This window comes from Narcine bancroftii, chromosome 5 (assembly GCF_036971445.1).
Source record: "Narcine bancroftii isolate sNarBan1 chromosome 5, sNarBan1.hap1, whole genome shotgun sequence".
NCBI classification, from domain to species: Eukaryota; Metazoa; Chordata; class Chondrichthyes; order Torpediniformes; family Narcinidae; genus Narcine; species Narcine bancroftii.
In genome coordinates, this window is record NC_091473.1 from 151827131 (window position 1) to 151844812 (window position 17682).

Sequence of the window (17682 nt, forward strand, 5' to 3'; positions counted from 1 at the left end):
CCAGGGATGGTGGTGGAGGCTGGAACATTGGGGACATTTAAGAGACTCTTAGGTAAGCACATGAATGGAAGAAAAATAGAGGGTTATGGGGTAGGGAGGGTTTAGTACATTTTTTTTAGGAAGGAATATATGGGTTGGCACAACATCAAGGGCTGAAGGGCCTGTCTTGTGCTATCATGTTCTAACAGACTTGCCTGGAGTTCAATTCCAATTTTATTATCAAAATATTCTGTAATACAAAACTTATCCTTTCAATCCTATGTCAGATGTTGAAACCTTATGAACTGTTCCAGATCGCACAAGAACATGTACCAAACACATTTAATGCAGCGCAGAAAATTATTTTTATTTGATCACAATGGAGCAAATGTGTTCAGTGAGAAGTACATCAGGAAATCATTTGCAGCAAAGCAAACTGATGATGCTTCTGGGTGTTTCTGTAACCACGTTCAGTGCAATGACAACATCGGCACACGCACAGGGCAAAATTAGTTCTCAACCTTTTCCACTCTCACACCACCTTAATTAATCCCTTACTAACCACAGAGCACTGAAGGCACTCAGGAAAGTTGACGAAGGAAAGGCTGTGGATGTTGTCTACATGGACTTTAACAAGGCCCCAAATGGGAGGTGAGACAGGAAGGTTCAGACGCTCAGTATTCATGGTGAAGTAGTGAACTGAATTCGACAATGGCTGGATGGGAGAAGCCAGAGAGTGGTGGTGGATGGTTGCTTCTCAGACTGGAGGTGCTGGGTCCATTGTTGTTTGTCATCTATATCAATGATCTGAATGAATACGTGGTAAATTAGATCAGCAAGTTTGTAGATGACGTGTTGTGGACAGTGAAGGTTTTCAAAGTTGCAGAGGGATCTGGACCAGCTGGAAAAATGGGCTGAGAAATGGCAGATGGGACTTAATGCAGACAAGTGTGAGGTGTTGCATTTTGGAAGGACAAACCAAGAAAGGACGTACATGGTGAACGGTCGGGCACTGAGGAATGCAGGAGAACAGAGGGATCTGGGAATATACATTCTTAATTCCCTGAAAGTGGAGTCACAGGTGGACAGGGTTGTAAAGAAAGTTTTTGGCATATTGGCCTTCATAAATCACAGTATTGAGTACAGGAGTTGGGATGTTATGGTAACGTTGTATAAGACATTGGTGAGGCCAAATTTGGAGGATTATGTGCAGTTTTGGTCACCGAACTACAGGAAAGACATCAATAAGATAGAAAGAGGGCAGAGAAGATTTACTGGGATGTTGCCTGGACTTCAGGAATTGAATTACAGGGAAAGGTTAAACAGGTTAGGACTTTATTCCCTGGAGCGTAGAAGAATGAGGGGAGATTTGATCGAGTTATTTAAAATTATGAGGGGGACAGACAGAGTAAATGTGGGTCGGCTTTTTCCACTGAGGGTGGGTGAGATACAAACCAGAGGACGTGGGTTAAGGGTGAAAGGGGAAAAGTTTAGGGGGAACTTCTTCACACAGAGAGTGGTGGGGGTGTGGAATGAACTGCCAGGTGAGGTGGGGAATGCAGGCTCAATTTTAACATTTAGGGAGAATTTGGACAGGTACATGGATGAGAGAGGGCTATGGAATGATTCAGCACTGACTTAGAAGGGCCGAAGAGGCCTGTTTCTGTGCTGTAGTGTTCTGTGGTTAGTAAGGGATTAGTTAAGGTGGTGTGTGAGTGGGAGAAAAACAGGTTGAGAACCACTGGAATAACCCATTTAGATTAACTTCCTCAGTCTGCTGCAACCGTGATCGAAGCAAGAAAACTTCATGTCATGGAACACTCGACATGGAGCAGCGGGTGGTACTGTTATCTCTCAGCTCCAGCAACCCGGGTTCATTTCTGATCTCTGGTGCTGTCTGTGCAGAGTTTGCACATTCCCTTGTGACTTTCCTTCCCCCCCCCCTACCCCCACTACGCCGGGTGATCCAGGATTCCTTCACGGTCCCAAAGGTGTGCAAAATTGGCTGCTTCTGTGTATGGATATGGGGACAAAGCTGGAGAATGAGGTTAAAGAGGATGGTAAATCAGCCACCATAAAATCATTTGCAGGAAAGCGCAATGATGAAGCTTCTGGGTGTTTCTGTGACAAAGTTCAGTGCAAGGATATCATCGGCACAGTCTCTGGGCAAAAGGCTATAGCAATGGTTCTCAACCTTTCATTTTTCCACCCACATATGCCATAGGATGCTTAAGGTGGATCCTATAGAATTCTATGTGGTTAGTCAGGGATTATTTAAGGTGGACATTATAGGATGGATGCTCTGTGGTTAGTAAAGGATTATTTAAGGAGGATGTTATAGAATGTTCTGTGGTTAGTCAGGGATTACTTAAGGTGGATGTTATAGGATGAATGCTCTGTGGTTAGTAAGGGATTACTTAAGGTGGATGTTATAGGATGGATGCTCTGTGGTTAGTAAGGGATTACTTAAGGTGGATGTTATAGGATGGATGCTCTGTGGGTAGTCAGGGATTATTTAAGGTGGACCTTATAGGATGCGCTGTGGTTAGTAAGGGATTATTTAAGGTGGATGTTATAGGATTCTCTGTGGTTAGTAAGGGATTACTTAAGGTGGATCCTAAAGGATTCTATGTGGTTAGTAAGGGATTATTTAAGGTGGATGTTATAGGATGGATGCTCTGTGGTTAGTAAGGGATTATTTAAGGTGGATGTTCTGTAATTAATAAGAGATTGCTTAAGGTGGTTTGCGAGTGGCAAAAAAATGATTGAGAAACACTGGACTAGACTAACCTCATGAAAAAAGTACTTTGGAATCCAGAAACATTAGATAACCAAAGGGGGCTGGAGCGTATAGAAATAACGAACGAGTTAGGTGTTCGTGATTTCACAGTGTGCGCCTCAAATGGAATGAAAGCAGGGATCCAGTTTGACATTCAGCTTCCCCTCTCCCTCAATAACTTGGAAAATATATCCTGAAGAAATTCACAGAAATTATCCACAGAAGGTCACAGTCATTAAAATCAAAACTCACTTAATAAAAAAATCATTTGTCATATCTAAACTAAATCTGTATAAATTAATTTGAAGATAATTGAATTGACCCTTTTAGCATCTGCAATATATTATATAAAGTTCTATCATCATTTTGCAGAAAGTTCATTCACAGAAAAGTTATACATAGTTTTGATCACAAGACGGCAGAAAGAATCAGTCTAATTAACCAACAGTGAACGACAGGAACCAGTAAACAGCAGAAAATAGTGATGGAATCCAGTCACATTCTGTTATGCTCTGATCACATTGTCAAAACTAACAGCCTGTTTATTTTTTTTAATTGGATTCTTTAAGTTTTCAAACCCCTTTATTGAGGAGAATGGAGCAACAGGTGAGACCTCCGTCAACTTTGGCCAGTTCGCTGTTGGAGACTGGGATCAGCACATAGTCCTTCAGTCTCGCAAACACCTGCAAAACAAACAGCAATTGGTTTTTAAAAAGCGGTGTGTGTGTGTGTGTGTGGGTGTGGGTGTGGGTGTGGGTGTGGGTGTGGGTGTGAGTGTGTGTGTGTCTGTCTGTGGGCCAAGCATGCATGTGCGCACGCGCATGTGTGTCAGTGCGTGTATGTGTGTATGCATGTCTGTGCAAGCGTATGCATGTCTGTGCGCAGGCTTGCATGAGTGGGCATGTATGTGCGAGCATGCATGTGTACGTGTGTGTGTGTGTGCATGCGCGCGTGCGTCTGTGTGGTGCAAGCATGAATATGCGCGCACATGTGTATGGGTGTGATTGTGTGTACGTTCATGCATGTGTGTGCATGTCTGCATGAGTGGGCATGTGTGTGCAAGCATGCATGTGTTCGCACGTGTGTGTGCGCGGGCGCGTGAGGGAGAGAGAGAGAGAGAGAGAGATGCACGGGTCTGTAGCCAAGACACAAGTGCTGGAGGAAGCTAATGAGTCAGGCACCAGATGTAGAGGTGAAGGGGATGGTCAACCACTTGGGTTAAGACCCTGCAACAGGACTGAGAGATGAGTGGGGGGAAGGTTCTCTGCACAAAGAGGTTGTGGGAGAAGGGTGAGACGGGGCAGGGAGGTGATGGGTGAGATGGGGCAAGAACTCCCAGTTTGTGCTGGAAGAACAGCCAGAACAGAGCAGATTTACCAGGATGTTGCCTGGCTTAAAATGCCTAGAGTACACAGAAAGATTGAAGAGGTTAGGACTTTATTCACTGAAATGTAGATGGTTGAGAGGGAATTTGATAGAGGTGTTTAAAATTATGAAAGGGAACAGATGCAAGTAGACTCTTCCCCCTGAGAGCAGGGGAGGTGGAAACAAGAGGACACGAGTTGAAGGTAAGGGGGCAAAATTTTAGGAGAAACATTAGAGGATGTTTCTTCACTCAGAGAGTGGTGGCTGAATGGAATAATCTTCCGGAGGAAATAGTTGAGGCAGAGTCAATTCTTTCATTTAAGTGGAGGCTGGATATATACATGGATAGGAGAGGGTTGGAGGGTTATGGGCAGACAATAGGCAGGGGGATCTAGCAGAGTTGTTTGAGTGAACTGGCGTGGATTTGAAGCGCCAAGATGGCCTGTTTCCATGCCATAAACTGTTATATGGCTATATGGTCTCACAGCATCCATAGGTGGTAAAGATATTTACCGACATTTCAGGCCTGAGCCCTTCTTCAGCAGGCAAGTGTCTGAATAAAGACTGGGGAGAGGAAGGGGAAAGAATGGGAGGGGAGGAGTCCAGCCCCAACAGACAAAAGATGTGAATTGGAAATAATAAGAGGAAAAGCGAGAATTGATTTTGGCTCCGTGAAAGGAGAGAGGGGGAAAAAGGAAGAGAGAGACAGAACTAGGGAAAAGGAGACAGTGGGAACAAGATGGGGGTGTTAACGGAAACTATAGGTCGATGTTAATGCTGTCTGGTTGGAGGATGCCCAGACGAAGATTGGTGTTGTTCTTCAGCATGGGGAATTGAAAAATTGAAATGCGTGACCTAGATTATTGCGGTGGTGAGAGCCGAGGGGCTCAACGAAGCAATCTCCCAGTTTGTGTCTGGTCTCTCCGATGTAGAGAAGACTACAGCAGGAGTACTGGAAGATTGGAAGATGAAGCCAAGTGGGGAGGGGAGGGTGGGGGGAGTTTGGAGACAAAAGATGGTGGGTGGGACTAGATAGGAAGAAATAAAGGTGGTGCCAGATCTGGGGGAAGTAAGGGCGACAGTGAAGACAGAGGCTGGAAGGCGATGGATGGAACCAGATTGGGGAGGGTGGACCATAGTGGTTGTGCAGACTGAAATGGGAATGGTGGACTAAGTGAGGGAGATGCTAGATGGAATGAGAAGAGTGGGGCAGGTATGGGGTTTGGGGTTTCTACGTTTTTTGTAATTAATTTTTTTTTTGGTTAGTGCAACAACGCTACAATCCTGCGCTGTCTGTGAGGAGTTTGCACATTCTCTCCGTGTCTGCGGGGGTTTTCCCTGGGGGGCACCTGTTTTTTCCCACTGTTCAAAATGTACAAGGGGTAATTGGGCGATACAGACTCATGGGCCAAAATGGGCCTATTATCATGTATGTCTAAATTTTTTTTTAATTGGAATAAATTTAAATTTAAATTTTTTTAAATTTAGACATATGGATAGGGTTGTAAAGAAAGCTTTTGGCATCTTCATAAATCAAAGTATTTAGTACAGGAGCTGGGATGTTATGATAAAGTTGTACAAGACATTGGTGAGGCCAAATTTGGAACATTATGTGCAGTTTTGGTCACTGAACTACAGGAAAGATATCAATAAGATAGGAAGAGGGCAGAGAAGATTTACTAGGACGTTGCCTGGGCTTCAGGAACTGAGTTACAGGGAAAGGTTAAACAGGTTAGGACTTTATTCCCTGGAGTGAAGAAGAATGAGGGGAGATTTGATCGAGGTATTTAAAATTATGAGGGGGACCGATAGAGTAAATGTAGACAGACTTTTTCCACTGAGGGTGAGTGAGATACAAACCAGAGGACATGGGTTAAGGATCAAAGGGGAAAAGTTTAGGGGGTACATGAGGGGGAATATCTTCACACAGAGAGTGGTGGGAGTGTGGAATGAGCTGCCAGCTGAAGTGGTGAATGTGGGACCAATTTTAACATTTAAGAAGAATTTGGACAGGCCCATGGATGGGAGGGGTATGGTGGGATATGGACTGGGTGCAGGTCAGTAGAACTAGGCAGAAAAAAATGGTTCGGCACAGAGTAGAAGGGCCGAAGGAGCCTGTATCTGTGCTGTAATGTTGAATGGTTCTCTACCCGTCATAATTTTGTATATATCTATCAAATCTCCCCTCCTTCTCCGACTCTCCACTGTTGACGCCTGCTCCACTGGAAGGGTCAACTCATTTCAGGGAGGAATTGCAAGCTCATTGATAAAAAAAGATTCCCCATTGCCTCCTGAGATAACCATTTAAGGTGCAGAAGATGCCTTTAGGCACTTTCTTCTCTGTGTGTCAGAAGCCCAGGTTAAGTGGTGGAAGAAGCAGATACCATCGCAAGCTCCCTTCTGGACCCACCCCCAACCGTCAGGCAGCCTCCGCTCCTGTGGACTTCCCACTGGCCTCATCAACCAACTTGTAAACTCATACACCCACTTTGGACACTCAACAGTAAGAGAGAATACACCCTCAGCACTGCACAGAACGTGTGGCTGAAATTTCCATCTTTCAGTCTCTGACAGTGGGACTGGAAGCTGCAAACTTTGGGATCAAATCTGAGTTTGTTGACCAACGAGCCAAATACAAGGCTGGACTTGTGAATAAGATGGTGACATTGCAGGCAAGGCCAGCTGTCACTGTATTGAGAAGGCAGCAATGAACCACTTTCTCCACTGTCTGCCCTTGGCCTCTAGATTTCGAACGATTTCAGGTTGTAATCCTACACGGCTGCATTGAATTGTTCATTTCCACGTGCACCAAGATATATAAAAAAGCTTTGTTTTGCTTGGTATTCAGGCGATCACATAGCAGAGAGTGAAGTAATAAAATAAATTTAAATTTTAAATTTAAGCATACAGCACAGCAACAGGCCCTTTTGGCCCACGAGCCCGTGCCGCCCAATTACATCAATTTTATTTATCGTTCATACCATGCTCACACAGTAAAGATGAGATAGTGTTTCTCCAGGACCAAGGAGCATACTTACATAAAATAGAAGTTAGGAAAGCAGTTAACACTTTAAAATATTAAGGCATTGAGACGTATACATGTTAAGGTTAAAAGGTTGTGTTTTTGATTTTTGTTAATTTTATGACTATCTCTTTAAGAAAGATTGTTGTTTGTCGAGATACCATAGTTACTACAATGTCATACGTTGTAATCTCTGGGCGAACAGGGAGCTTGCGTTCATATAACCATATAACCACTTACAGCACAGAACAGGCCAGTTCGGCCCTACTAGTCCATGCTGTAACAAATCCCCACCCTCCTAGTCCCACTGACCAGCACCCGGTCCATACCCCTCCAGTCCTCTCCTATCCATGTAACGATCCAGTCTTTCCTTAAACGTAACCAATGATCCCGCCTCAACCACGTCTGTTGGAAGCTCATTCCACATCCCCACCACCCTCTGCGTAAAGAAATTTCCCCTCATGTTCCCCTTATAATTTTCCCCTTTCAATCTTAAACCATGCCCTCTAGTTTGAATCTCCCCCACTCTTAATTGAAAAAGCCTATCCACGTTTACTCTGTCTGTCCCTTTTAAAATCTTAAACACCTCTATCAAGTCCCCTCTCAATCTTCTACACTCCAGAGAAAAAAGCCCCAGTCTGCACAACCTTTCCCTGTAACTCAGACCCTGAAATCCTGTCAACATTCTCATGAAAGAGAATGTTGTCTTCGAAGAATCATGGAGGAGGCGTAAGCATGGAAATTCTTTTTGAATTCATCGGCTTATCATCGAATGTTTCATTTATATATCATTATGAAAATCTCAATGCGAAGTTATGCAAAATGGTTATATCAACTAATTAAAGGCTACATAAAACTTCCACTATGAAGTTTGGCTTATTGGAGTGATAAGGTTGTAATTCGGAACATCGAAGCTTACGTTTCTTAGAAGATGACATGTTTTGGAATTGAAAATTACTAGAACTTGGAAAGTGTTGTCTACAGTCCATGGTTCACTATCCACATCTGTTCTGGGAGTTCAGGAGCCTGATGGCTTGGGGTAAAAATCTGTTTCCCAATCTGGACATAAGGGAGAACAGTTTACACAAGGGGTGTGTGGAGTCCTTCACAATGTTTATTGCCTTTCGCCTGGATCGAGAATTGTAAATGTCCTTCATGGTAGGAAGAGGTACCCCAGGGTTCTTTTCCTCTGACTTCACTCTCCTCTGCAGGGTAATGCGGTCCGAGGTGGTCCAGCTTCCAAACCAGGCGGTGATGCAGTTGCACAGGATGCTCTCAATACATCCTCTGTAGAACGTAGTGAGGATGGAGGGTGGGAGATAGACTTTCCTCAGCCTTCGCAGGAAGTAGAGACGCTGCTGGGCTTTCTTGGCTATTGAGCTGGTGTTAAGGGAACAGGTGAGGTTCTCCACCAAGTGCACTCCAAGGAACCTGATACTCTTGACAACCTCAACAGTGGAGCGTGGACTCCCCAGGCCCTCCTGAAGTTGACAACCATTTCTTTTTTTAACGTTCAGATACAGGTTGATGGCTCTGCACCGTCCGTTAGCGACTGCACCTCATCTCTGTACACTGACTCCTCATTCTTACTGATCAGGCCCACCACGGTCGTGTCGTCAGCAAACTTGATGATGCGGATCGAGCTGTGTTTAGCTGCACACCCAATTAACCTACAACCCCTGGTACATTAGAATGCTGAGAGGAAACTGGAGCCCTTGGAGAAAACCCAAGCAGACTTGTGGAGAATGTACAAACTCCTTACAGACAGTGTGGGATTCGAACCCCAGATGCTGGCGCTGTAACAGTGTTGTAATTAGGGGCGTGGGATGGTTAGCGTAGCGGTCACGCAATGCCATTACAGCGCCAGCAAATGGGGTTCGAATCTCATGCTGTCTGAAAGGAATTTGTACGTTCTCCCCATGTCTACCTGGGTTTTCCCCGGGGACTCCAGTTTCCTCCCACTGTTCGAAATGTACCGGAGGTAGTAGCTTAGTTGGGTGTAATTTGGCGGCATGGACTCGTGGGCTGAAATGGCCTATTACCGTGCTGTAAGTCTAAATTCAATTTTAAAAAATTAATAACTGGTAAATTCAAAATTAAGAGAGTAGTAACAATGGTCAAATCTTGCAAGGGTTAGAGAGAAATGGAGTGAAAAAGACAGTGCAGAGGCATCATCTTTTGCCAGTGTGAGATCTGATGGAAATTCACCTGGAGGTTCCAGGTCATGCACCTCCTGTCCAACAGGAGGGTGTTAAAACACAGAGGAACTCAGCAGGTCTCACAGTATCCATAGGAGGTAAAGATATGAAACAAATGTTTCAGGCCTGAGGCTTTCTTCAAGGTATGAGTAAAAAGAAGGCAGGTGCCTGAATTAAAAGGCTGGGGAGAAGGGAAGGAGGGGCAGGGAGAGGAGGACAGACCCACAGACAGCAGGTGTTAGTTGGACGTAGTGGTTAGCTCAATGTCATTACAGTGCCAGTGATCGGGGCCAGGGTTCGAATCCCGCGCTGTCTGTAAGGAGTTTGTACGTGTCTGCGTGGGTTTTCTCCAGGGGCTCCAGTTTCCTCCCACTATTCAGAATGTAGCAGGATGTAGGTGAATGAGGTGTAATTGGGCCTGTTATCGAGATCTATGTCTAAATTTTTTTTAAATTCAGAGGACAGGAGAAAAGTGAGAATTTATAGGGGGGGTGTAGTTTTGGGCTCTGTGAAAGGAGACATACTGAAAAGGGAAAAGAGAGAGAGGAAAGGAGATAGCTGGAGGGTGGTGTTTAATGGAAACCAGAGAAGTTGATGTTAATGCCATCCGGTTGGATGGGACCCAGACAGAAGATGAGGTGTTGTTCCTCCAATTTGCGGGTGGTCTCAGTCTGGCAGAGCATGAGACCATGGACAGACGTGTCGGCAAGGGAATAGGATGGAGAATTGAAATGGGTGGTGAATGGGAGATCCACGGTATTGCTGCAACAGAGCTGAGGTGAGACCAAGATGGGGTGGATCCCCTGCCCATAGGATGGATATGCCCTTTAATACATCAGCAGGTCTCCAGGAGGTACAGATGGAGGGAAATGGTTTGCCTGATGGACTGAGCTGTGTTTGATGGTCTCTGATCCCTTATCACAAGACATTGGTTTCTTACGAGAGAGTGAGAGAGAGAGAGAAAAAGAGAATGAGAGGGGGAGAGAGAGAGGGGGAGACAGAGGGGGGAGTCAGAGGGAGAGAGAGAGAGAGAGAGAGAAATGGGTGGGCTAGAAAGGGGGAAAGGGGGAGAGAGAGAGAGGGTGGAGAGAGAAAGGGGGGGAGAGAGAGTGGGAGGGAGAGAAAGAGGGGAGGGAGGGAGAAAGAAAGAGGGAAGAGAGGAGGGAGATAGAGAGAGGGAGAGGTAGAAGGGGAGACAGAGAGAGTGGGCCAGAAAGAGGGAGAGAGAGAGAGTGGAGAGAGAGAAAGGGGGAGAGATGGGGAGGGAGAGAAAGAGGGAAAGAAGGGAGAGGGAGAGAGAGGAAGAGAAGGAGAGGGAGAGAGAGATTGAGAGGGGGAGAGATAAGGGGGAGGCAGAGTGGAAGAGAGTGTGGAGAGAGAGAGAGAGAGAGAGAGAGAAAGAGAGGGGGAGAGAGAGAGAGAGAGAGAGAGAGAGCGCCAAATTGCCCATCCACACGAGGGGTGATCATACCTTGACACTCTCTGGGAATTCCTCAGCAGTTCGATGCAGGAGGACGTGGCCCTTCTCTGGTGTGTTGAGGTAAACACAATTTGCAGCCTCATCGTCTGGCAGAGTGAGCTTGTCATAATGATGTTCACTCATCTCCTGCATGTTCTGTTGAGCAAAGCAACACACATCAAACCCATGATCTAAACAGAGGGACAGCAGCTGAAGGACCTACGCAGGCTGCAGGCGGTCAGCGATGTGTGGGCAAGGGACTCGCAGAACCAGGACTCAAGAGGTTGCTGAGGGCAAGAAGGGATCCCGAAGGGCCTTGGGTGCTAAAAGCTTCCAGATCGGGTCAGCAATTTGGTCCTGGAGCTCGGGCGCCGATGGATTGAACAGGAGTCCGTGCGGCTGCAGAGGCTGTGGGAGGTGAATCCACGAACACTCGGGTGACTCTGAAGGGACTCTCCTTTGCTTCTCTTTCTCTGACCGTAAGGGATGCTGGGTGACACGACTGGTGAATCTTTGCCCTACAGCAGGCAGAAGGCAATTACATGTAATATTACAATGAGAACATGATGCAAACCGCTTCATCTTTGGCTTGATATTTATTTCTTTAACACCTAGCCATTAAAGCTGGGTTCCATCCAATTAACCTTCAAATCCCATACATTCTGAACGGAGGGAGGAAACCCACGCAGACACGGGGAGAATGTGCTGACTTCTGACAGACGGCGCGGATTTGATCCTGAGTTGCTGGTGCAGTAACAGCCTTGTGATAACCATACCCGGTTAGTGTAGCAGTTGGAGCAAAGTTTCTCACTGGTCTGCAGAATTCAGGATAACCAGGAATAATTACAGAAACTCCCACTCTGCTGTCATAGTGAACTAAGTAATATAGACACTCTTGTGGTAGTAGCTAAATTTAAATTTAGACATATCAGAATCAGAATTTATTGTCATGAACATGTCACAAAATTCCTTGTTTTGCAGCAGCTTCACAGGGCAAACATTCATATAAACCACCTCACAACAATAAATAAAGAGTGCACGAGTGTAGTGTGGAGAGTATCCTGTTTGTTTGCATCACTGTCTGGTTTGGAGGCGCCAAAGCACAGGACAGATAAAGACTATAGATTTGTTGACCCAGTCTGTGATATCACGGGCATCAGACATCATCGAGAACATCTACAAGAGGCAGCATCTCAAGACAGCAGCCTCTATCCTCAAGGGACCCCCTCCCCCCCACCCAGGCCATGCCCTCTACACTCTGTTACCATCAGGGAAAAGGTACGGGAGCCTGAAGTTGAGCACTCAGCGACACAAGGACAGCTTCTTCCCCGTTGCTGAATTGGCGCAAATCAGTGTCATCCGGAGTGGTGGCAGTGATGGTGGGGGGACGGTGGTGGGGGGACAGCGCATTAGAAGGTTGAAAAAGTCAATGAGCATCAAGTTTTAGCCTTGTAGGTATATTGAAACATGTACTCTGGGCTTTGAAAAATGTTTTTGTTGTTACAACTACATTGAAATGTCTTTATAAAAAACAAAACTTTTAGACAAACAGGCCCTTTCGGCCCATGCCGCCTAATTAACCTACAACCCCCGATATGTTTTTAAGGGTGGGAGGAAACCAGAGGCCTGGGGAAAACCCACGCAGACACCAGGAGAACGTACAAACTCATTACAGACAGAGCGGGATTCGAACCCAGATTGTTGGCGCTGCAAAGACATTGCATTAAGCACTACACCAACCGAGCCAGACTTCTTTACCTCCCTACCACTTGTGTTGCCATTTCAGGGAGCTGTGGACTTCACCCCAAGGCCCGCTGTCCATTCATCCCCCTCAGGGTCCTGTAATTTACTGCACACTTTCCTCTAACAGGGGACCTCCCACCATGTAACGCCTTACATGCATCCGGATTAAACTCCAGCTTCCTCCAAAAGATGGATGTCCTGCTGTGGCTTTTGACAACTCCCCACAAAAACAAATTTTCATATCATCTGCAAGCCCCACCAATTCCCACAGTGTAGTGAACTACGATTCACTAGAAGTGTGCTGCATTGACGACTGGTCCCGCCTCCCGGCTCCTCCCCCGGGGGCCCGTATATAATCCTGGTTTCCCACCTAAACCCAGAACCCCTCTGAAGCCTGCTCATGAACCCCACGTGTTGTAAGCTAATAAAAGCGTTAGTTCTCCCTCCAGTCGAGTGTGAGCTTTTATCTACGCTACACACAGCTGCCTTGACTACACCTCTACCCACCCTATCCCCGTAAGGATTCCATTCCTTGCTCTCAATTCCTCCGTCACCGTCCCATCTGCACCCAGGATGAGGGATTCAATGCCAGATTATCCTTGATGACCCTCTGGCTCTGAAAACGTGGCTACCCCTCCATCACCATCAACTCATGCCTTACACGCATTTCCTCCATTTCCCGCTCATCTACCCTGGCCCCCTCTGCCCCCTGACTCAACAAACTCAGGATTCCCCTTGTCCCCACCAACCTCCGCATCCAACACATTATCCACCGGAATTTCTGGCACTTACAACATGATCCAACCACCAGACACATCTTCCCCTTTCCTCCCTTCTCCTTCTTCAGTAAGGACCGCTCCCTCCGTCACTCCCTTGTCGGCCCATCCCTCCCCACCAATCGCCCTCTTGGCACCTTGCCCCGTGGCGGCAGGAGGTGCCCCACCTGGGTCCACACCTCCTCCCTCACCATCACTTGGGGCCCAAACAATCCTTCTGAGTGAAGCCACAATTGTGTTATCTCCTGCATCCGGTGCTCCCATTGTGGTCTCCTCCACATTGGGGAGACTGGGTGCAGACTGGGAGACCGCTTCGCAGAGCACCATCAACAACGGGGATCTCCCAGTGGCCAACCATTTCAATTCCACGCTGGCCTGTCTGTCCATGGCCTTATGTACTGTCAAGCCAGGACAACCTGTAAACTGGAGCAGTGACACCTCAAATTTCATCTGGGCTCTCCCCAGCCGATGGCATTAACAGCAAATTCTCTGGTTTCTGTTAGACCACTCCTCACTCTCCTTCTGACTCCACCACCCCTTTCCCTCTTACAGAGCCATCCCTCCTCCCCCATTTGCACCTATGACCTCCTGCCTGCGGGACCGTGCTCCTCCCCCTTTATCCTACATTTTGCTTTTACCCTGATGAAGGGCTCAAGCCCAAAACATTGGTTCTGTATATCTACCTTTGCTATTTTAGGTTTGACCTGCTGAGTTTCTCCAGAATTGTGTTTTTTCTACATTTGCATCAAACTCATCCACATGTTTTATAAAGAACAGAGGTCCCTGTGGAGCACCACTGGTCACAGATCTCCTGTTAGAGAAACCCCCTTCCACTTCTGCTTTCCATGGCCAAGATACGAGCTTCCATGAACAATGCCCGGCATCCCTTACAGTACGAGAGAAGGAGAAGCCAAAGGGAGTCCCTTCAGTGTCACTGAGTATCCCGTGGATTTACCTCTGGTACTCCCACAGCCGCACAAACTCCTGTTCGATCCATTGGCTGCCCGAGCTCCAGGTCTGAACCTCCGACACCATCAGCGCCTGAGCCATTTTGGGAGCCCTTCTCGCCTTCAGCACCTTCTCGAATGCCGGATCCAATACCTGGTTCCCACAAGCTGGTCTCCAGCTGCCCGTGCAGGTCCCCGACCGCAAGTCGCCTGAGCCTGTTTGGGTCTCCTCAACTCCTGAACCCCTCGTTGGTCCGCTGCCATAGTCGCCATCCTGTAGGGTTATATCCCATGCTTCTCCTTCTCAACGGAGAGGTGAGGAGGGAGGTGGGGAGGGGTGTTCTCCTGTTTCTGGTGCCCCGCATCGGTCCACTGTTCCCAAGAGTCTGCTCCCTCTCGAGGCCGCCGCCCAGCACAGACTCCGCCATCTTGGGCCCAGACACCACGATTTTAGTTTAAAAAAACGGCCGGCATTTAACGGCTGTATGGATCTGCCAGCAATAGGACTGGACAGTCGAACCTTTCAAAGCTGCACTGTCTTCCCTCCTCGCTCTCCCAGCGGCAGGGTGCTGCCGTCACTGCAGCTCCGCCATTTTATTTCAACCCACCCTGGAGAGCAATCCAATCTCTCCCTCTCTTCGCCGTAATCTTGTAGAGTATTTATCTTCAAACCCTCACCCAATAGGAAGGCTTTGAGTGGCTGTGTTTCCAACACCTCCCTCTCCACAACTTCCCCCACCCTCTAGATCAGAATCTGGAGCAACACACACTCTGCCGGAAATATGAGCAGCATCAGGGTCAGAACTTCTTGTCAAGAACAAGTCACGAAATTCATTGATTTGAGGCAGCATTCACAGTGAAAATCACCTCACAACAGTAAATAAAAATAGTGAACGAAAAGTCAAAGTCAGGCAGTGCCTTTGGTTCGTTGACCATTCCGGAATCTGATGGCGGAGGGGAAGAACGTCCATATGTTCTCCCTGTGACCCACGTGGGCTTCCTTTGGGCGCTCCAGTTTCCTCCCACGTTCCCAAGATGAATGGGGTTAGTAGATTTCAGATTCCAGTCCTCATCGAGGGCTCAGTGGTGGAGAGGGTCAACGACTTCAAATTCCTGGCTGTCCTTGTGCCGCTGAGTGCTCGTCTTTAAGCTCATGTACCTTTTTCCCGATGGTAGCAGAGTGAAGAGGGCCTGGCCTGAGTGGTGGTGGGGGACTTTGAGGACAGAGGCTGGTTTCTTAAGACACTGCCTCATGTAGACGTCCTCGATGGAGTGAAGTCTGGTGCCTGTGATGCCACAGACCGAGTTAACCATCCTCCTGAGTTTTTTCTTGCCCTGAGCTTTGGCGCCTCCATACCAGACAATGATGCAATGAGCCAGAATGCTCACCACCTGTAGAAGTTTTTTGAGGGTCTTCGGTGACGTACCAAATCTCCTCAAGCACCTCCCAAAGTATAGCCACTGGTGGGCCTTCTTCGTGATTACATCATGACAGCACCCATGGGGAAATAAAGGAAAGGCCGATGTTTCGGGCCAGACTCTGCAAGCCTGGGGCACCTTTCTCCTCACAGGCTGGTCCAGATCTGGAGTGAGCTGCCAGAGGAAGGCAGGTCCAGTAACAACTAAAGGCTTTTGGACAGATTTATGGGGAGGAAAGGTTTGGAGGGATAGGGACCAACAGCAGGCAAATGGGACTTGCCCAGAATGCCATTAGGGTTGGACTGGGCCAAACGGCTTCTTCCATGCTTTGTCACTGGGTAGTAAGGCTCTCCCATCACAGTTAATTTAATCTCAACATGAAGTGATCTGACTGAATGGAGAGCTTAGGGAGCGGGGTGTATGCAAGGTAAACTGAGAGGTGCCCTTAATTTAGTTCACCTAACGTCACGACGTTTCAGGATGTGGAGGGGAGGGCCGCCTGTCACGTCTGCGGGCGGGAGGAGACGCTGCACCACAGTTTTTTGAGGCGTGCGTGAGGTCACAGCCCCTCTTCACCCACCTGAAGTGGATGATGCTTCAAGTTCTGGCTGCACTTCAGCCCCACGCTCCTGATCTACGGCCGCCCGGTGCAGAGGGAGGTGGGGAAGTTCGGAGGATCTCCTTGTGGGGTTGTTGTTGGGCCTGGCCAAGCTGGACATTCATGGGTCAAGGTGGGGAGAGTGGTCGAGGGGGTGGGGCGAGTTGACTGCCTTCAGATTTCAGAGTTATTGTCGAAGTACACACCTGACATCACATACAACCCTGAGATTCTTTTTCCTGTGGGCCAGGCAGAATTACCAATTATTGGTAGAGCCAAAAAAAACTGACTCAATGTACACGTGTAAACAAATAAAGAAATGTAAACAGATAATGAATGTAAACAAACTGAATGTGCAACACAGAAGGAACAAAGAAAATCAATAACGTGCACAATTAAGAGTCTGTAAATGAGTCCCTGATTGACGTTGTGGTTGTGGAGTCTGATGGTGGAGGAAACACTGTTCCTGAACCTGGTGGTGTGAGACTTGTGGCACCGATACCTCTTTCCTGATAGAACAGAGCTTGTGCTGGGTGGTGTGGGTCCCTGATGATCGCTGCTGCTCTCTGACGGCAGCATTCTCTGTAGATGTTCTCGATAGTGGGAAGTTTTGGGAATGGTGGCCCCCCCCCCCCAAGGGATCATGCGTGTGGTCGATGGTGAAAATCGTGCTTTAATTTGATGTGAAATACTATGTAATAAAGAGGTGGTGTGTTACTGCCTCTCACGGGCTTTTGCCACATTAATGATGGTTTTTAGTTGTAGGTGTGTGTGTGTTTTATAATGTTGTAGTTTCAAATAACGTTTGTATGTAAAAAAAGGGTGCTGGGGGGGTATTAAAATAAAACGAGAATAGAGAAGGCACCAACGAGTCTGGAGGCTGCTGTGTCTGGCACAGCTTCAGGCCAGTCGCAGACCAATCTCCCAGCTGGGATCGCAAAGAAATTCAAAAGAAAATAAATAGAAAATAATTCTCACGCTCCTGCTGCATCAGTTTTCTGTGTACAGATTAAAAATCACATGGGCAGCAAGGTTAGTGCAGAGCTCACAGTGCCAGCGTTCGAATCCAGCGCTGCCTGTCCATACGGTCTCCCTGTGATCCACGTGGGCTTCCTTTGGGCGCTCCAGTTTCCTCCCACGTTCCCAAGATGAATGGGGTTAGTAGATTTCAGATTCCAGTCCTCATCGAGGGCTCAGTAGTGGAGAGGGTCAACAACTTCAAATTCCTGGCTGTCAACATCGCCGAGGATCTGTCCTGGAGCCCTCATGTCGATGCAATCACGGAGAAGGCTTCGCCAGTGGCTATACTTTGTGAAGTGTCTGAGGAGATTCGGTCTCTCAAAAACTTCTACAGGTGGACTGGGGAGAGCATTCTGACTGATTGCATCACTGTCTGG

The 17682-nt window shown here is 47.4% G+C and overlaps 1 protein-coding gene across 1 annotated transcript in view; it reads right to left on the bottom strand.

Annotated features, from left to right (window-relative positions):
* Nucleotides 1-320: 320 nt before the first annotated feature.
* Nucleotides 321-17682, bottom strand: part of ddah1 (dimethylarginine dimethylaminohydrolase 1) — a 126948-nt gene continuing 109586 nt past the window's right edge. Inside the window, exons 5-6 of the mRNA XM_069939401.1 lie at nucleotides 10815-10958; nucleotides 321-3441 (exon numbers count right to left, since the gene is read on the bottom strand). Coding sequence (XP_069795502.1) covers nucleotides 3331-3441; nucleotides 10815-10958 — 255 coding nt within the window. The 3' untranslated portion in view covers nucleotides 321-3330. The remainder of the gene's footprint in view (nucleotides 3442-10814; nucleotides 10959-17682) is intronic.